The 20,810-nt window shown below is 50.6% G+C and overlaps 1 protein-coding gene across 2 annotated transcripts; it reads left to right on the top strand.

Moving 5' to 3' along the window:
• Positions 1 to 331: 331 nt before the first annotated feature.
• Positions 332 to 19,265, top strand: TSNAXIP1 (translin associated factor X interacting protein 1). 2 transcript variants are annotated; one of them, XM_032977470.2, is made up of 16 exons: positions 332 to 399; positions 566 to 602; positions 2,842 to 2,917; positions 4,952 to 5,137; positions 6,361 to 6,435; positions 7,020 to 7,113; positions 7,964 to 8,160; positions 9,251 to 9,386; positions 10,676 to 11,005; positions 11,476 to 11,612; positions 12,579 to 12,668; positions 14,063 to 14,251; positions 15,516 to 15,625; positions 16,551 to 16,680; positions 16,955 to 17,061; positions 18,081 to 19,265. In XM_032977470.2, the coding sequence occupies exons 1-16, from the start codon at positions 390 to 392 to the stop codon at positions 18,280 to 18,282; spliced, it is 2,106 nt and encodes a 701-aa protein (XP_032833361.2). In that variant the 5' UTR covers positions 332 to 389; the 3' UTR covers positions 18,283 to 19,265. The 2 variants fall into 2 exon arrangements, with proteins under 2 accessions (XP_032833361.2, XP_032833360.2); XM_032977469.2 differs by having other exon boundaries at positions 11,476 to 11,615.
• The last annotated feature ends 1,545 nt before the right edge of the window (positions 19,266 to 20,810 follow it).

The raw sequence follows: 20,810 nt of genomic DNA, 5'->3' as shown, positions 1-20,810 counted from the left end.
ATCTACCTCTATGGTGAATTTGATGGCTGGGTATATGGAATTGATGTGGTTGAGGTGCATGCTTAAGCACGTCGCAACAGGCATTGTTCGGAGCTAAAAGCGGTGCATGTCCTCCCCGCCTTGTACCAATCCGTGGTAGCTGTCCTTTGTACTGCCTGTGCGAATTAGATTGCGTTAACTCGCGCACGAAACGCCGGGCATACCCTGCGTACTTTTTTAAGCGTAGCAAACGACCAGATGTTTTTTTTATGCAATATAATTTTTTTACGTAATTTATTTGACACAAGTGTCACCTCCTAAGACCCCCACTACCCCTTATTGGCCGAATTCAACTGGCAATGAAATAGACACCCCTCTGGGGGTCCTTTCAACCGGTAACCATAGCAACAATGCAAACCGGTAACCCTAGCAACCGGCGTACACAGTCGTTGTCGTAGACTGTATAGCGGGTGTAGTTTAATCGATCTTCAAAGCGTTTTTTAATTTTATTTACCACAATTATTGCTGTGTTGTTGTTGTTATTGTCTAATCTAAACGTGAGCTCGTTGTGTGCCGGGTGACGCAGGTGCCATGCCCGGCGGTCGGGGGACATCGATCCCCAGGTGAGAGAAATTCTCACCTCACCCAAAAAATATATTAAGAAAAAGATTAAGCGAAAAAATATTAAGTAAAAAAAGATAAAATGTTGCGATAGTGCACGTCCCACTGACCCACCACCACCCTCCATGAACTCTCCTTGACATCTTAAACGAGTTTCGCGTCTCAAAATGCATTCGTGAATAACACGCAGGTTTTCGCGCGACAAATTGTTATTCATGGTAACCCCTGTCAACCCCTTACCAGTGCCCTACTATACACTACGATACACTACACTGTAAACTACAATATGCTACACTATACACTACTACATACCTGCCAACCCCTTATCAGTGCCCTCTCTACCTTATTACAGACCAATTTAAGACCGTATTGGTCACCCTGTGCCCCTTATAAATCTCAAAGTTCATCCTACAAAGTCCCATCACAAGGGTGAAACACAAACACATAGACAACACTATTTGTATTGCCTGTATTGAAACGGCTGTACAGGTGTGTGGTCACACGCTTGGTTGTTATATCTTGTAAATGTGTCGTACGCCCTCCACCACCCGCCCGACAGACAATTAGCAAGGGTTTGTCACTACTAAAACTACTGTCGTGGGTTTGCTCTCCAATACACCGGTGGTGCTGAAGTTGTAACTAATAGGTACGTTCTGTTCACGTGACCAAACCTCGCTGATTGGCTTGTGTCGGGTGGAGGTGGATTTACGACACATTTACGTGATTTATCCCGAAAAACGTTACTATGATTGTACTCAATAACCTTATGAATGTATTATGAAAACAGTGAATATATAAATAAAAATTCTAATGAATATTCATTATTCATATACGGCCTAATGAATATGCACTATGCCTATTTTTATTATTACTTATAATAAATACGTATTCATATTCATTATTAATGTATTCATAATGAGTCATAACGAATATGTTAATAATACAAACTAACACATTTATAATCATTCACATGGGTCGGTCTTCTGAAGGGCGCTTACCATACTTTTTGGCTCTTTCGGTAAAGTCATAAAAAATAAAATATAAAACAAATCACGACGTTTCGATCGGGCGCTTTCCAGTTTCCCATGTCTCTTGGCACAGCTGCCCCCGTGTCGGTGTTGATATTGTCTGAACTTAATATAAACGGTGCATTAAGTCACCATCGCTGTCAACCCATACGGTTTACCCGTATTCTAGTGCAGGGAAAATGAGCCAAAGAAAATACTTTGTCTATTTCTTGGTGTTTCTCCCTTGTGATGGAACTTTCCCGGCAAATTTGTTTTTGTCTATTTGTTTGTGTTTCTCCCTTGTGATGGGACTTTGAAAGGATGAACGTTGAGCTTTATAAGGGGCACGGGGCGACCAATATGGTCTGAATTGTTCTGTAATAAGGTAGGGCACTGATAAGGGGTTGGCAGGTATCGGTCACGCTTGCGGATGTCTTTAAACTTTTAAATAATCTCCATTGAAAACTCATGTCTTCAGAACTTATTTTCGTGTTTAGTTTGTTGTCCTTCCCTCACACCTCCGATTAGCACAGTTGGCTACGTACGGTGCGAAAGAAGTTCAACATACCTACAAACTGGAGCTTTTGGGAGACCTATATACCGTATATGTCTCTTGGCATTGACGTAATTACATGCAGCAATTGTTATTTAAATGGAAATACTGTCATTAAAGACAAGCCACAGCACGGTAGTGCGATTTTGACCATGCAATATAGTAAATCCATAAGAGACTCATAGAGATACATAGAGACCCATAGAGATTCATTGATACACAGTGAGACCCATAGAACATCCATGGAGATACATCATAGATTACAAGCCACAGTGGTGCGACTGCGGCCATTCAGCCCAAAATATTGGACCGTATCGTAAACCAATGTGGTTTTCTCTTCTTCAGCGGAATAGTAAACTGAATAACTACACGGTAGTCCTCTCCTGAAGCCCTCCCGTGATAGCCAGCAGACCTCGACGTTGGCATCGAGCTCCTCAACTCATTGCTGTTGCCCATCATACGCAAGGATAGCATCATTATTCCACCTCGGTGTTCCATAGTGAAGTTGTGCACGTTTTTACTGTGTGAAACCGGTGTCTGTGTTTGTGTATTGTGTTTGTTGTCATAACGTTCTGAACCCATGCCCCTACTGGACATCTTTGAAAAAAGAGCTTTACAGCTCATCGGATTCCACCGGTATAAATATTCTTATTCTGATTGTGAATGCACGCGTGTGTTTAGCGGTATGAAGCCGTTGAATTGTTACCAGCTTTCGGGTGCAGTGCCTCATCAGCTGCCTCCAAAAGACTTCATCGAGGTCAGTAGGATTTGGGATGAGCATGCAATTAACCCGTTCCGATGACGTAATTCTACGTGTGCGTCATCAGTTTTTTCATCCAAGTCCGTTCCAATGACGTACGTGTACATAATCAAAACGAAACCGGAAGAAAAACTAAAATAAAATAACGTTATCGGTATCGAGGCTCCCACAAGGCCACGCGGGAGGGCTGCGTGTGGCACGGTGTTGGCGCCAGCCATCGTAGAGTGGCGGTGGTCGTGTCGCTACAGTTCTCTGCGGTGAGTAACAATGTCTTCAAAAACGGCGCTACTACGCTTCTCTAAATAAAATTAACGCTGAGCCGCTTGCACGCTCCGAGATTCAGAGGTGAACGGGACACCCACCCTGCAACTTGCACACGCCTCGGAACGGATAAGGGTTAAGTCCATTCATTCCGTTTTACGACTATACTTGACTAAATATTGTACTCTACGACTGTGTTATTTTAAGGTTGATTACTCGATGCCTGAGAATAGGTTTTCCCCTTTTTATGGCAACAAAACAGCTGTGTTAAGATGTTAAACCACCAAACTGAAACCTTTTACAGGGAATCATGAATGCAAACAAAAAACATACTCTGATAATATTGGCATTGTCTTTTAAACTGATTGGTCCACACCAGAAATAGCTCTCTGTGGAGCCTCGTCTCAAAAGGTGCTAGACCAGAGGACGCCAAAAGTCCATGTGAATATATTTATTCAAGAAGATATCTTGATTACATTTTTTTTATGATACAACATAAAACCTGTAAGTGCCGACCGTGGCCTATTGGGTAACACGGCCCTGCATGTAAAAACTACCCAGACTCGGCACTGCTTAGCGTCTCAGATCCGAGATCGGTCACGGGCCATTCGGCCAATGTCGGCATCACGAGCTAAAGTGCCAACCATGCAACAGCAGTATCAGCCCCAACGCTGGCTGCTGCAAAGGTGTGACATCTGTTGTGCAGCGAGCCGATAATGTTTATCTATGGAGGACAAGCGTTATTGGTTTTTACGCTCTATTTAGGTTTTTCAGTCACATAAAGGGACATATAACACAGCTATATGAGCATTGCATGGACAAGGTTGTAATGTACTTGAGTTTTGTCCCATCCACACTGCAGGTCACAACAACACACACATTAACTTACCACACTGCAGGTCACAAAAACACATCCACACACACTAACTCACCACACTGCAAGTCACAACAACACACATACACTAACTCATCACACTGAAGGTCACAACAAAACACGCACTAACTCACCACACTGCAGGTCACAACAACACACACACTAACTCACCACACTGAAGGTCACAACAACACACACACTAACTCACCACACTGCAAGTCACAACAACACATCCACACACACTAACTCACCACACTGCAAGCCACAACAACACACTCACTAACTCACCACACTGCAGGTCACAACAACACACACACACTAACTCACCACACTGCAGGTCACAACAACACACTCCTCACTAACTCACCACACTGAAGGTCACCCCGCTTCTCTTCCTGATTCTTGCAGCGCACTGCTCCACTTTGGATTCCCCTCCTGCCATCATCGCCTCTTTTATCAAATTCTTGCAATAATCCTGCTCAATTCCACAAACCTCTTTCGTTCAGGTTTCTCTCAAGTTTGTTTTGTTGTGCAGTGCGAGGGGGTGGGGGGTGTGAAGTATTTTGGCCTGCAGTGTGGTGAGTGGGTGGGTGAGGAGTGGGTCAGTGAGAGGATGAGTAAGTAAGTGAGAGTGGATGAGTGTGTTGTGACCTGCAGTGTGGTGTTTAAACACAGTGCGGATGAGGCTGGCATATCGAGTCCTCAACATGGGAAGAGGATTCAATGCATGGAATATTGTGACCTGCAGCATGTGCAAATGTTGAACTTATTTTGCACCGTACGTAGCCAACCGTGCTAATCGGAGGTGCGGTGGAAGGATAACAAACATAAACATTACTGGGAAAGAGAGCTCTGTTGTCAAACGTAAAAATTATGATCATTATTCTTCCCCACAGCCACCGGTGGGCTCGGCTCAGCTGTCCGTGTGGCCAGCGGGTCCTCTGGCCGTTTCGCCCCAGGCACCGGGCCCCTCCGAGTGTTCCCGGGGCCTCCGCAGGCCTCACGGGACCCCCTACCCGCCGGCCTCGCACCCCTCTGCAAAGCCGCGCTTCCTGCAGCAGTTGGAGGCCGACCTCAGGCAGGTGGGTGGCCGCGGTGGCGACCAAGAGGGGACCGCTCCGCCAGCCGTTCGTAGTCTCTTCTCCGGAGGTTTCGAGAGCTGACCGTGAGGGCTTTGATTCGTTGCTGGTCCACGCACAGTTCCACAGTTCCCCCGCGGGTTAACTGCTCAGCAAGCGGCTTCTCGCGGGGAAATGTATCGCAGCCAGATACTCAAAATGCACGTTTGTTTCTAAATGCGGAGGGGAGAAAAACCGAGGGAACCCCGTGGGGGAAAAATTCACGCGACCACGGGGAGAACGTGCAAACTGCAAATATACAGGCGTCAGGGTCTGGATCGAACCCATGACCTCCTGACATGAAGGGAGCTAGATCAATAACAAATTATTATTCTTATTGTCTCAAGACGCTGTGCAGAAACATTGGCCACATCATTTTATCTCATCCACACTGTTGAACCATCACATTAAGGAAACTAAAACTAAGCTATTTCTTTTATTTTACCACGCAAGGCCCATTGAGCTATATAGCTCTTTTTCAGAAGCGACCTGGCCACAACCGATAGCGCAATTAAGTGACTTAGAGAGTGGAAATTTGTCGGAGCAGCCAAATACTGTAAACACGTGTTTCTAAAATGTGGAGGGAAAAACCAGAGGAACTGGAGAAAAATCCATGCGATCACGGGGAGAACACGCAAACTACAAATATATACAGGCGTCAGGGTCGGGATCGAACCCGCGACATTGCAGGTCACAACAACGCACTCACTCATCCACTTACCAACCAACTCACCCACCAACCAACTCACCCACCAACCAACTCACCCACCAACCAACTCACCCACCAACCAACTCACCCACCAACCAACTCACCCACCAACCAACTCACCCACCAACCAACTCACCCACCAACCAACTCACCCACCAACCAACTCACCCACCAACCAACTCACCCACCAACCAACTTACCCACCCACCCACCTACTCACTGGGTGGGAGGGTGGATGGGCAGGTGGGTAGGTAATATTGGTAGGTGAGTGGTTGGATACGCACGATCGTAGGAGGGTGGGCAGTGAGGTGGATGGGTTTGTGGGTCGATGAGTGGGTAGGTAGGTGGGTGGTTCCATGGGAAGATCATTCATCCGATCATTTAGTTACCCAGTGACAATACAAACACGGGCTAATGGTAATAACTACTGTGAATAATTAATGTAATTTCGCATTTGTTTGCGAATGATAACTTACAGGAGCTGGGGACACTCAAATCATTGAACCCAGACTCACAGGACCTGGATTTGGCCGCACAGGAGCTTCGACTCCAGGTATTGTTTACCACTCCAATTGCATAATTCTTTCACTCATTTTGCAACCTAGCCATGCAGTCGTCCAATCACCCATTCAGTCTTTCATTAAATTTCCCAACCATTCAGTCATCCATTTATTAATTCACCAAGTCACACAGTCACGCAGTCATTCAATCATCCAGTCACTCAATCACTCACTCATTCATTAATATGGTCATGAAGTCATCCAGGCGCCCAGTCATCCAGTCTTGCAGTCATTCACGAAATCATCCATTCAATCAGTCATTCGTGCATCTAGTCATCCACTCATCTAGTTAATTACCCAGCCACTCATTTATCAATTAATTCATCCTTTAAGTTAGTTACCAAGGCATCAGTAATTGAGTAATTCCATCAGCAACTTACTCTATTGTTCTTTCAGGCACCTTGCAATCTACCTATTCGTTAATCTCTGTTCAATAAATGTTATTACAGTAGTTATGCTGATACAGTTTTATTGTTGTATGTATATTGAAATACTTTTACACCGTACGTAGCCAACCGTGCTAATCTTGCCGGCAGTGTGACAGTAAAGTTGGTGTCTCTTGTACGATCCTTTGCAGGCTTTTCGAGAGGCGTTCAATTGCATCATCGAAAATTTCACAACCTACAAGCCACTGCTGGCAGCAATCAAGTGCGAATACGAAGCCACGTTAGGTACGGAGTAGTCGCGATGTCCAACATAGACAAAGATCCCCCGTATAGCCTGAACAGACTGTTGGGGCAAGTGCCGTTAGTGAGCAGCACCTATGATGGCCGACACAGCACACGAGAGGGTGGGTGGCCAGCGCCACGCCAGGCCGCCTTTGTCTCCCCAGTGGCGGTATTTACCCATCAGGTACTCTTCATTTGAGGCTGAGTTGACCTAGGGGAGGCCCAGGACTCAGATAATCCTCCCTGGTGTTGACTGTGAGCGTTAACCGGACTCGGGACGCCGGGTTTGTAGCCGCCGTGCGCTAAACGCTGCACCACTGCTCCCCACACACACAGATATGCGTGTGGATGTGCGCACGCGTGCATGTGCACATGCGCGCCTTTCCACTTAAAATCTGTGCTTAGCGAAAGCTCGTTGGCCGCTCGTTGCAGAGGTCCGTGGGGTCAAATACTGCAGATGTATTCACCGTGCACTTATGCGCCGTCTGCTTCACAGTGGACATTAAAGATGTGTGCCAGCGTTATGGTTCAAATTCGAAAAAAACGACACCGCGAATGACTCGCTTGCAATTACGCACTCGCGACATCTCCCCATCCTGTGGAAAATTGGCAGGACCCCCCTGAAAATACAGTCTCGAGGCTCAGCGAGGCTTTGCAGGCTAAACGACCGTCGCAATCTTCCTTGGTTCTTTCGGTCAAGTCACGTAGAACGTGAAAGAGCCAAAGAAGATGAATCCTTGCAGTCACGAAAGCTTTAAATCGACATTTAACCGTCGCGATGTCATTCATTATTACATTCATTATTAACCCACGCGCTCCCCTCCCTCTGCGCCGCCGCCGCCGCCGCCGCCAGGCCACCTGCGGCGCCGCGTGGCCCAGCTGGAGCCGCTGCGGGGGCTGCTCGTCGCGGAGAGCGAGCGGCGGGCGGCTGAGGGGGTGGACGCACGCCGGGAGGAGGGCGACGCGGCCGCGCGGCTACGCCGGGACAACCGCGAGCTGTCGCGACGCCTGCACGAGGAGAGCGGGCGCACGGACGCGGCGCAGCTGCAGGTGCCGGCGGTCCGCACGTCCGCTCTGTGTCTCCCTCGGCGTCACGCGCGCGTTTCACTCACTCACACGCACGTCCCCGTCTCTCTCGAGCTCTCTCTCTGTACGCGCGCAGACCCCTCTGCTCTCTCGCTTGAATCTCCAGCCGTTCGGTCTCGATTACCTCTGCCCCTCTTCGTTGGCAGAGGGCAGAGGAATGCTGCGAACAGCAATGAGTGGCGCGCCGGTGCGAGTTAGCACAGTGGGGAGCACAGCTGGTGCATCATCTCAGTCAGCCCATGGCACCTGCTGGGTCTGTCCCGTGACTTCTTACTTGCAGCGAACATTGCACACCTACGATTAGCGCGGTTGGCTACGTATGGTGCGAAAGAAGTTCAACATACACGCATATACACATTCGCGTCTCTAATCGCATCACACCTCTCTCATACAACTCTAAAATAAACTACGAGCTAATACTATTTTTTTTATTTTACCAGGTAAGGCCTACTGCTGAGCTATACGGATATCTTTTCAGAAGCGAGCTGATCACAAATTGTCAACAAAGTGGCTTATCACGTGGACATTTATAGCAGCCAAATATTCTAAACTCACGTTGATTATAAATGTGGAGGTATAAACGAGAGGACCCGGAGAAAAATCCATGCGACCACCATGGGGAGAACATGCAACCTCTGAATATACAGCAGGCGTCAGGGTCGGGATCGAACCTACGACCTCCTGTACACCAGGCGAGGTAGTTAACATCTCGCCACCGAGATGTTAACATTCACATGCATCCTTTTCTTCACTCTCATTCACATTCAAATTTTCGTGCGCTCACATTTACAACTCTTCACTCTATCCTCTCTGTTGGCTTCACCCCTCCGCCCCTTTACCTGCGAAACTGGGTGTCGAACACATGGACTTAGCGGCGCTGGCTCAGTGGCTCCGACTCCCGAGTCACTCGGCCAAGTCTCTGCAACCGTTGGTACCTCCCTCCCTCCCTACCTCTCTCCCTCCCTGCCTCCCTCCCTACCTCCCTCCCTGCCTCCCTCCCTACCTCCCTCTCTCCCTGCCTCCCTCCCTCCCTCCCCCCTCCCCCGACTGGCAGGTGGAGCGTCTGAAGGAGGAGCTGTCGGCTGAGTACCGGCGGAGGCGCGACGAGTCCGACGCTCGGCGACTCCTCAACAACGAGATCCTGGAGCTGAGGGCGCTGCAGGAGAATGCGCAGCGCTTGCAGGCACACGGTGACAAAGCACAGACAAAGATCCCCCCCACATGGCCTGAGACAGGCTCTTGGGGCGAGTGCGATGAGCGAGCACTTAAAGGGGCTGACACGGCAGACTCTTGACTGGTGTGCTCGGCACCGCAGCCTGTGTCTCCCCAGCGCTGATGTTTACACAACACTGCGACAGGCGTTCATTTAATGCCGAGTCGTCATAGGCGAGGCCCAGCAACAGATATTCATCACCGATGTTGGCTGTGAATGGGAATCAAACTCTGGTCGCTGGGTTCGCAGCGCGATGGCGCGTACCACTGCGCCACCACTCCCCACACGGTGGCACGCGCAGTGACCCACATTGTGAATATTGTTGCTCAATTAAGTTTTCGTTTTGTATTTCCTGACTAATAAATGTTCACGAGATAACAGTAATCGACAGAATGGCGTTCGAATGGCATCATCGTCCGTAGTTCATAATCAAACCACGCAGCAATATTGCCCTGTGCTGGCAGCCTTATGCCCGCAGGTGCTTACGTACGTTGAACTTATATCGCACCGTACGTAACCAACCGTGCTAATCGGAGGTGCGGGGGAAGGACAACAAACTAACACACACAATATAGCAGTTCGAAAGAAATTCGTTTTCAACCTAGATAATTCGAAAGTACGTAGCTTCAGTGGCTTCCTCATATCGGAAGAAAGCGTTCCAGATGGCCGCAGAAGCGCGCCTGAAAGTGTCGCGCGAGGCGGTGACCACTGTGCAGCACAGGGACAGCTGCCACTGGGGGTGCCCTCCGAAGGTTTTGGATGAAATGTGGTGTCAGTCGCATACCGTGTGTAAAGCACTCTGAGGCTCCCGGTGTAAAGGAGGGCCGCGTGGTAAATAAATAAATGAAAAATTAGGGCGGCGGCGTGCCGCAGGGGTAGCGATTTTACCCCACAACTTGAAGGGTCTGGGTTTGATTCCCGACTTGGGTGCCCTGCTGTGTGTGGAGTTTGTGTGTTCTCGTTTCTCCTCAAAACTACTCCCCCCCCACCACGCCTGTAATATGACTGCTATTGGCGAAAACATCGCAATGTTGAAAAATCACCAAGTGAATCGCTCAGTTGGGAGTACACGTGGCAGCGACATTGCCCCGTGCTGCAAAGAACTCGAAAGGACGCTCCTGCAAATCGGTTTTAAGAACGCAAAGAGTGACACTTTTCCCAAGGTAAACAAACACTCTTTACAAAAGCGATAATAACGATTCCTATTCTAATGAACCCTAACCCCCCCTCCCCCCCCCCCCCTACTTCCCTTGCGCCTCCCGCCAGAGGACGATTGGGCCGACGCCGTGGGCCTGCGTCTGGCGCTGCGCGTGGCCCGCCAGGACCTGTCGCGCGTGCAGGACGAGCTGACGTGCGCGAGGGCCGACTACGCCGACGTGGTGCCGCGCCGCGACCACGAGGCCCTGGCGGCCAGCCACGCCGCGCTGGCCCGCCACGCGGAGCTCCGCGACAGGGACCTGCTGCTGCTCCAGCAGGAGCACGGCTCCCTGCTGGAGCTCCACGAGCAGCTCCTGCAGCAGAGGGACGGGCTGAGCGCGGAGGTGGAGGCCCTGCGGTGGAACTCCACGCCCAGGCCTCCGTGGGAGGAGTGCGGGGGTGAGTTTGTTTTCGTTTGGCCAGTTGTGAGCTCAAGGGTGACCTGGGTCACCAAATGTGACAAAAGGAAAATGAAGCACAGCACCAAAAGCAACCGTGTCACATGACAAATCTAAAATAATGCGCAGAGATAATTCACTGTTAAATGATACATTCCCTGTAGCGCGAGTCGGCTCGGGCAGATTATTTTGAGACTGATCGTAGCGCAGTTACAATTAAGTTGCAGAAAGATTAAACAGATATAGGGTGACTATTGTACTAATAAGGGGTGTATGGGTAGAGGTGGCGCAGTGGTTAGCGCATGAAGGTTCATCCGGTCCTATGTGTGTGTCATGTGTATGGGGAACGCAGGCTAACACGTCGCACTTAATCCACACCTGTGCGTGTGTGGTATGCGGGTGCGTGAATTCACGTGTGTCCCCACATGCCTCCCCCAACCCACCGCCACCACCCCCCCTGTTCACCTGCAGCCGTGATTGAGGGTGGAGTGGACAGGTGGACTCACCTGTGCGAGGGCAGGAGCAGCGGGGAGATCATGAAGCTGCTGCTCGCAGAGGTGACGGGAGTCTCCAACCCGGGCTTCACCGAGGACAACGCTGACCAAGAGGTGGTGGTGCTGCTGTTCCCTGGAGCGTTTTTGTCATTGGGGCGGCAGGGTGGCGCAGCGGTGACACTCGGGCCTCGCAGCTAGAAGGGGCCTGGGTTCGATTCCCGACCGGGGCGCCTGTCCGTGTGTGGAGTGTGGATGTTCTCCTCCGCCACCTGCTCTGCATGGGTTCGCTACGCGTTTCCTCCCAGAGTTGACACCAAAAAGAGTGTAACTGGAATTGGCCGAACATCCCAATGCTGACACTTTTTTTTTTTACCCAAGAGCACTATCGCCCCCTACTGCGAGAACAAGAGTAGAGACTCAGTGAGGTTTTCCTGGGTACACAAACGTAATCATGATTTCATTTCCACTTTTTGCGAGGCCCGGTTAAGAGGCTATGATGCTTAGACAATCGGCAGGTGGCGCGTGGAGCGGTGGGGTGAAGCGTGGCTACTCCCACCTCTTAAAGAGGTCTGGGGCGTCAGCGTGGAAGAGTAGGCCAAGCACCCTCGTAGAGGGTCTCTCTTGAGCTCCCCCCGTGGTGGAGACACACTCTTGCGGAACCATCATGAAACAAATAATAATACTTTTGATTTAAAGCTTTCGTGACTGCAGTAATTCATATTCTTAGTTTTTTCGGTAAAGTCACGTTGAAGAGAAACAACAAAATAATAAAATATATTGTTTTGTATATATTTTATTATTTTGTTGTTTCTCTTCAACGTGATTTTACCGAAAAAACTAAGAATATGAAATAATAATACTTTCATTTTATATCGCGTCATTCATGCCAACAGCATCCCACAACGCTGTACGTTAATTATACATGAGGACCAAATCCCATTTACGCAGTTGGCTTGTCACGTCGTGACAGAAGCCCAACGCACACGCCGAGTCAATGAAAACCCCTACGACCAAGCAACGTCGAAAACGAATGAAGAGATCAGTCGATGAGGCGGCCCGTCCCCTCTCACGCCGTCGCAGGGCGGTGGAGCCGACGGGGCCTGGAGCGTGGAGGATCTGTGCGCCGTGGTGCGAGACGTGTGGAGGGAGAAGCGGGCGGACGATGGCGCGGTGAGCTTCCCGACGGCCGCTCTCCCTCTCTCTCTCCTCCCTCTTTCAGGGTTGTCGTCCGCTCTGTCCGTCGGTCGCGCCTGTAGATGACGAGAGGAACCCATCGCAGCGAAAGTACCGGTGCGCCATCGCATGTGCAAAAGCGCTCGGCCTTGTCCAGACATGCCGGCTCAAGACGACTGGACGCGTGGCCATTTGAGTCGTTGAGAACCACCGACTCGAAGCGCACGAGGGTTAGTCGGTGGTTCTGAGCGACAGAATGGCCACGCATTCAGTTCTGTCGAGCCGGTGGTCTGGATAAGGCCGATAGGTGTTATTTTTTTTTGCACGTGCGACGCTGCACACATTTGTGTGTGTTGTTAAACACGTTTAAAATGTATATCAGTGGAGAGTCACAGTCGTCGTCATCATCATATCAGCCAGTTGATCTTCACGATTCACAATTGATATTTGGGTGAGGCCACGTGATTATTTGACCAAGTGCTTGTTGTTGACACCCCGGCCACCCAACATGGCCAGACGAATTGAATTGTCACGCGGTGTACAAGCGTTTAATGATGCACCGATTATTATTCTTGTGTCACCTCGCTCACCGGTAAATGAAAGAACAATTCTCACAACCAAATATTTATATAGTCGATACTAACTTGTAAATCATCATGGCAGTCATTTTAATCTCCAGTGTCTTGTAAGAATCATCATTCCTGTTGTTACATTCGTCAGTGTAGGATGTTGATGATAATGATGGTGATGCTGATTGTCTTTATCATCACCACCATCACCATCAACATGACAATCACTATCATCACCACCACTATCTACATGACAATCACTATCATCACCACCATCACCATCAACATGACAATCACTACCATCACCACCACCATCAACATGACAATCACTATCATCACCACCACCACCATCAACATGGCAATCACTATCATCACCACCATCACCATGACAATCACTACCGACCCAAATCAACATGACAATTACTATCACCACCACTATGTACATGACAATCACTATCATCACCACCATCAACATGACAATTACTACCATCACCACCATCAACATGACAATCACTATCATCATCACCACCATCAACATGACAATCACTATTATCACCATCAACATGACAATCACTATTATCATCACCATCAACATGACAATCACTATCATCACCACCACCATCCACGTGACAATCACTATCATCACCACCACCACCACCACCATCAACATGACAATCACTATCATTACCATCAACATGACAATCACTATCATCACCACCATCACTATCAACATGACAATGACCACCATCACCACCATCACCATCCACATGACAACCACTATCATCACCGCCACCACCGCCGCGTGTCCCCCACCACCGTCAGGCCGGTGTTCGCTCGGAGCTGTCGCACTTTCTGGTGAACTTTGGGGAGACGCGGGCAGCAGCGGGCGGCGAGGGGTCGTCGGCCCGCGGCCGTGGGGCCGAGTGGGCGCGCGGCGTGCGGGCCGCGTGCCGCGCTCACCGCGACCGCGCCGGCGCCATCCGCCTCTTCCTCTCCATCCTCGACGGAGAGGTACGCCGCACCCTGGCAGTGCCGCCGCACTCTTGACGCATCGGACGCGGGGCGGCACGGCGGTGGCACTCGTCGTACCTGGGCGCCAGGGTGGCTAGGAGATGTTGACTACCTCGCCTGGTGTGCAGGAGGTCGTGGGTTCGATCCCAGACCCTGACGGCCTGCTGCTGCTGTATATTTGGAGTTTGCGTCTCTCTCTCATCATCATCACGGTGGCTAGGAGATGTTAACTACCTCGCCTGGTGTGCAGGAGGTCGTGGGTTCGATCCCAGACCCTGACGCCTGCTGCTGCTGCTGTATATTTGGAGTTTGCGTCTCTCTCTCATCATCATCATCATCACGGTGGCTATGAGATGTTAACTACCTCGCCTGGTGTGCAGGAGGTCGTGGGTTCGATCCCAGACCCTGACGCCTGCTGCTGCTGCTGTATATTTGGAGTTTGTGTCTCTCTCTCATCATCATCATCATCACGGTGGCTATGAGATGTTAACTACCTCGCCTGGTGTGCAGGAGGTCGTGGGTTCGATCCCGACCCCCGACGCCTGCTGCTGTATATTTGGAGTTTGTGTCTCTCATCATCATCATCATCACGGTGGCTAGGAAATGTTAACTACCTCGCCTGGTATGTAGGAGGTCGTGGGTTCGATACCGACCCTGATGCCTGCTGTATATTTGTTCTCTCTCCGCCTGTTCTGCAGAGTGTGAGTGAATGAGTGTGAGTGTGTGCGGAGTTTGTATGTTCTCTCTCCCCCTGTTCTGCATGGGTTTCCTCCAAGTTTTCTGGTTTCCTACCCCATAGCTAAATATAAGTCCACACACAATGTAACCGGTATTGACCAAACATCGCAAAGCTGAAAAGTTATCTGCAAATTACTCAATCTTGGGATTACGTTGAGCAACATCATCATCTCCTGCAAAAAAACTTGGCGGGACCCTCCTGCACAGGAGTCTTGAGACTCCGCGTATGCTTTCCTGGTTGCAACCGTAGATTACAACAACAACACTAGAAACTGAAAGAGAGATGGCAGGGTACTCGTGGACGGAGAGATGGCGCAAAGGCCACACCACACCGCCAGCGGTCCTACAGGTGGATACACAGACGGACGAATAGACACACGGAGAGGTACATGTCACCAAACCAGAGCTCATTTCTAGCCGGTCCTTAGGTGACTGGCTGGATGGACGCATCACTCCGGTTATTTATGTAACAATGGCATGCGTGTTGCCTCTGTGCGTATGTGTGTGTTTGCGCATGTCTCCGCAGCTGGATGAGTCTTTGTACCACGGGCAGATACAGATTCTCTCCCAGCTCGAGCGGACTCTGTCGGTGGTTGACTCATCGGCAACCGGCATTCTGTCCGCACAGCAATTCACGTGCGCCCTCCATCACGCGTGACTCGTTGCAACCAGCCACTCAGCCACTCAGCCGGCAATTCAGCCACTCAACCAGCCACTCAGGGAGTCGCTCAGCCGGTTACTCAGCCACTCAACCAGCCACTCAGCTAGCCACCCAGCATCTCAGTCACTCAGCCAGCCACTCAGCCAGCCACTCAGCCAGGCACTCAACCACTCAACCAGCCACTCAGCCACTCAGCCGGCAATTCAGCCACTCAACCAGCCACTCAGGGAGTCACTCAGCCGGTTACTCAGCCACTCAACCAGCCACTCAGCCAGCCACTCAGCTAGCCATCCAGCATCTCAGCCACTCAGCTATTCACCCAGCATCTCAGTCACTCAGCCAGCCACTCAGCCAGCCACTCAACCACTCAACCAGCCACTCAGCCACTCGATCCACTCAAGCCAACAAACATATAATAATGATCGTGGTTGTAAATGCACGTTAGCCGCTTGTTGCAGAGGTTCGCGGTTCGAATATGGCAGGCCGCCCTGGTTATTACTGCGGGTGTATTAACCGCAACATACTGCATGCCATCTGCTTCACAGTGGACGTTAAAGATCTCATGATGTCATTCGAAATTAGTCGGCCATTGTGTTCCAGCGTCTTGGGTCCAAATTTTCCAAATTCGAAAGATGACACCGCAAATTACTCAATTGGGATTATAGCATTAATTTTCCTGTACTGCATGTTTGCGGCCCAGGTACTGAGTCACCTTGTGCTGCACAGGGACCGCTGCCACTGGGGGTGCCCTCCGAACGATTGGGATGAGATGAGGTGTAAGTGGCCTATTGTGTGTACAGTACTCTGAGACGTCCGGTGTAAAGGTGGGCTCTCTATCAAGAACAACTCATCACTTCATTTAAACCTAAAGGCGGCGTCCCTTCTCTGTCTTGTGTGCAGGGATGCCCTCCACCGTGCCTTCCCTCTCAAGGAGGAGGGCCTCATCGCGGAGCTCCACCAGGGGGCCTGTGCCCAGCTGGGCTTGGACAGCATCGACGCCTCCATCCCTTATAGGGCCCTCTTCACAGAGGTCCATCTCCGCCACCACCAGCACCACCGCCGCCACCAACATTACCACCAGCACCACTACCAGCATTACCACAAGCACCACCACGAGCAGCACCGCCACCACCAGCACCACCAACAGCAGCACCAGCAGCACCACCAGCACCAGTCCCGCACCACCCCATCCTGTGCCTTGACTGCCTTAATTAGATGCTCGCTAACAGCCCTTGCCCCAACCGTCTGTTAAAGCTACACGGTGGAGGGGGGGGTCTTTGTCTTTGTGCTGTGCGGACGAGCAGGGAGAGTCGCCCAGCTCGCAGGAGTTCATGCAGACGCTGCACAGGCAGACGCACGAGGAAAAGCTGCTCTACCTGCAGGAGGTGGAGGAGGCAGTGGGGGACACGGAGTATGTGATACAACCCACACGATCCAAACCAAACCGTTTTTATTTTACCAGGTTAAGGCCCCACTGAACTATGTAGCTCTTTTTCAGAAGCGACCTGGCCATCGCCAATTATAGCTCAACGAAGTGGCTTATTATCACGTGGAAATTCATATCGGCCAAATATTATGAATGCACGTTGATTATAAATGTGGAGGGAAAAACTTGAGGACCTAGAGAGAAATGGACGCGACCAAGGAGAGAACACGCAAACTCCAAATATACAGCCATCAGGATCGAGAGCAAACTCACGACCTTCTGTATACCAGGCAATATGGTTAACACCTCGCCGCCACCATCGCCGCCACGATCATCCTCACCGTCATCGTCGTCATCGTTGTTCCACTGTCGTTGCGGTGGCGTGGCGTGGTTGGTCTCGATGTCCGGCCAGGTGGCTCAGCAGCAGTCGAGCGAGCAGCTCGCGATCGCTGGTGGCCACGTTGGTCATTGGCAGTGTGGAGCGGCGGCGCGGCGGTTTGGGCGCCGCTCTACGAGCCCGGCGACCCGAGTTCGATTCCCGCTCACGGTCACAAACACCGTTGGCGATTAATTTGAACTGGTGCAGGGCCTCCACGAGGTCGACTCTGCCTCAAACGAGTATTTGGTGCAGCGGTGTATAAACATCGCCACTGCGGAGGCAAAGGCGGGCACGTGGGGTCCTGGCCACACAACCCCTCGCGTGCCGTCCTCAGCCTTTTATACGTGCTGCTCGTTAATAGCACTTGCCCCAATAGTCTGTTTATGGCTATACGGGGGATACTTGTCTTTGTATTGATGGAAGACGTGGCAACATTGACCAGAACACGTGGAGTTCACGTAAGTTCTGAGTCATTGCAATGGGTCCATATTTGGTATTGGGCTAGGCCATGAGGTTGCAGTCACGCGCGCCAGCGGGGGAAGGACATCATCATCATGGTGATGATGCTAATGTTGATGATGGTGGTGCTGTTGTTGATGGTGGTGATGGTGACGATGGCGATCAGGGAGGTGTCGGTGTCGTCTCTCCGTGCCGCCTTCCTGCGCGTCGACCCCTGCCTGGACCAGCCGGACATTGACGCGTACCTGGCGCGAGCCTTCCACTCGGACCCAGACCGCCTGGAGAGGGCCCCCCCTTGCGATTGGGCCACGGTGGCGGGTCGCCTGAAGGCCGCTCACGTGAGGAGGGCCGGGCCCCCGCCTTCATGAGTATGAGTTGGCAAGCGCACAACACACCAACGCAACAAAGATAAAGATACCCTCCCCCCCGCCAGTGTAGCCTTCACTGGCTGTTGCGCCAAGTGCCGTTAACGAGCAGCGATGAAGGCCGGCACGGCACACGAGGTGGTGGGTGGTCAGCACCACGCCCGGCCGCCTTTGTCTCCCCACCGCTGATGTTTACACACTTAGCATGTGCTCATTTAAGGCCAAGTTGATCTACAGAAGGCCCAGGACAGGTTTAAGGACCGCTTTGCTACCTCTTTCCACTGCACAACCGAGCCGTGCCAAGGCCGTGCCAAGTCTATGGGTCTGTATACCGAGCCCGGCATGGCTATGGAGACACAAATGTGGCAGTGGGATACGGGTAGTAGACGCGGCTAGGATTCGAATTCAAGTTGTCAGGTCAGGTTCGAAGCGCAGTGCGTCAGCCCCTAAGCCACCGCTCCACACATTAACAACAACAACAGCAACAGTCATTTGCCACTGAGTGGCGGTGACGTCACCACGACGCTTGTGCCAGGGTAGGTGCGCTTTGAGGCCACGCGAAGTGTGGAATGTTCGCTGCTCGTAGGGAATCACGGGGCAGACCCAGGTGCCATGGGTTGACTGAGATGACTGGCAGATGTTACTTACCACCTGTGCTCCCTACTGTGCTAACTCGCTGCGTCTAAGCCTCCCGGCGCTCTGCTCGTTGTTGTGAGCAGCATTCCTCTGCCGTCTGTCATCGCTGGAGGGTGCCCACTTCCATCTGCCCAGTAGCAGCGTTCTTCACGAGCCTCCTGCAACAGGGCGCTGTGGAGGAGGCTTGCAAACACGCGTGTACACAAACGGAACGTAACAATGTCCGTCATCCACACGAATTAAGTGCGCGTGAGTGTTCTTCACAGATCTCGGTTACAGCTGATAGAATTATTTTGGATATGTCCATGAGTGTGGCATTCTGTGTAAACAATAAAAGCAATTATGTTCTATGCGGAATCAGAATATGTTTTTTTTATCAGAATATTTATTGATACTGGAGGAATCCGATGAGCTATAAAGCTCTTTTTCACAATATGGTTCAGAAGCTAAATGGCAATATTCGAGGTCTGCCAACCACGAGAGGGCTTCAGGAGAGAGTAATTTTGCTTTTCATCCATTGAAAGAGCACCGACTACAGCGACTACAGCGGATTACTAATATTGTCCATAGTTTGGGTTGCACGGTTACAATTGTACTGTGGCCTGTCTTTTATTTTGCGTTCATGGAGATGTGGTGTGCATCGGCCTGTTGATGATCAGATGATGCGATTGATGGTTCCACCACCAGTGTCTTCGTGGGGGAGGAGGAATGTAAAAGCCAGGAGGTGGTGCGATGTGTGGGTCTCGATAGAGGTGTTTATCCTCGTTCTTCAATTATTCGCTGCGTCTTACTAAAACCTGTTTCTATTTTATTTGACCAAGTAAGGCCCCACTGAGCTGTAGCGCTCTTTTTCAGAAGAGACCCGGCCATCGCAAATGATAGCTCAACGAAGCGGCTTATCATCACGTGGAAACGTTTAGCAGCAGCCAAATACTCTAAACGCGTGAGGACGTTGATTCTAAAACGTGGAGGGAGAAACCGGAGGACCCGGAGAAAAATCCACGCCACCACCACGGGGAGCCGCGCGGCGCTCCGCCAGTGAACAGTGGAACAACGCGGAGGCCCAGAGTAAAAGCAATATTCGTACAGGAGTGTTGTACTGTACTGTTCAGCATAATGCAGAATCAGAATATTTATACTGGAGGAATCCGATGAGCTATAAAGCTCTTTTTTCACGGATGTTCAGTCAGGGGCACAGGGTCATCAACCTTACAACAACAAGCACAATACAACAACACGATAGGAGTGCAAAGTGTCGGAAAGGTAAACATCCCCAAAAAAAACAACTACAAACTAAACTGTGTTTTGTTTTACCAGATAAAGCCCACTGAGCTGTTAAGCTTCTTTTTCAGAGGCGACCTGGATATCACAAATGATATCCCAACGAAGTGGCTTATCATCGCGTGGAATTGTATAGCAGCCAAAATGATCCCAGTAATTTAAACGCCCGTTTCAGCTGAACAAATGCAACCCCGTGACATGGGTTTAACTGGGCATCCCGCCTCCTGAAGGTGGGATGCCCCACTCTTCTGGATGGCGAGTGCCCTTGACCCTAAGATCTGATAATCCAGCAGCATTTGTTTAACGAGTCTTAACTGTGCTGATGAGGCCCAGAAGGTCGATACCCTGATCCAGAGTGTGTTTACCTAAGTGCTGCTGGATAATATTGGTCCAGCAATGCGGATAAGGCTTGATGGACTTGCACTTTTATGCGGAGACAGAGTGGAGTTGTGCTTGTTTTAGATATTTTCACGAGCCTTGGAGGTAACGTTGCCAACTTTTTCACAGATCAAACCCGCAAATGTATCTCAATTACACGTTGGTCTACCAAAACTGTGCAGTAAGTTGCAATAAAGTGCAACGCAATGCCACCATGTCTCCTAAAAGCAATCATC

The sequence above is a fragment of the Petromyzon marinus genome, chromosome 63, assembly GCF_048934315.1.
Source record: "Petromyzon marinus isolate PM22_M1 ecotype Great Lakes invasive population chromosome 63, UKy_Petmar_22M1.pri1.0, whole genome shotgun sequence".
Lineage (NCBI taxonomy): Eukaryota > Metazoa > Chordata > Hyperoartia > Petromyzontiformes > Petromyzontidae > Petromyzon > Petromyzon marinus.
Note: the sequence above shows the minus strand (reverse complement) of the source record. Positions and strands in the feature narration are given on the sequence as shown.

Excerpts from the sequence above, each read along its gene's own strand:
- TSNAXIP1 (XM_032977469.2), top strand. Across the intron at positions 14,252-15,515 it reads TCTCCATCCTCGACGGAGAG|CTGGATGAGTCTTTGTACCA; the intron begins GTACGCCGCACC and ends ATGTCTCCGCAG. Across the intron at positions 17,062-18,080 it reads GAGGCAGTGGGGGACACGGA|GGAGGTGTCGGTGTCGTCTC; the intron begins GTATGTGATACA and ends GATGGCGATCAG.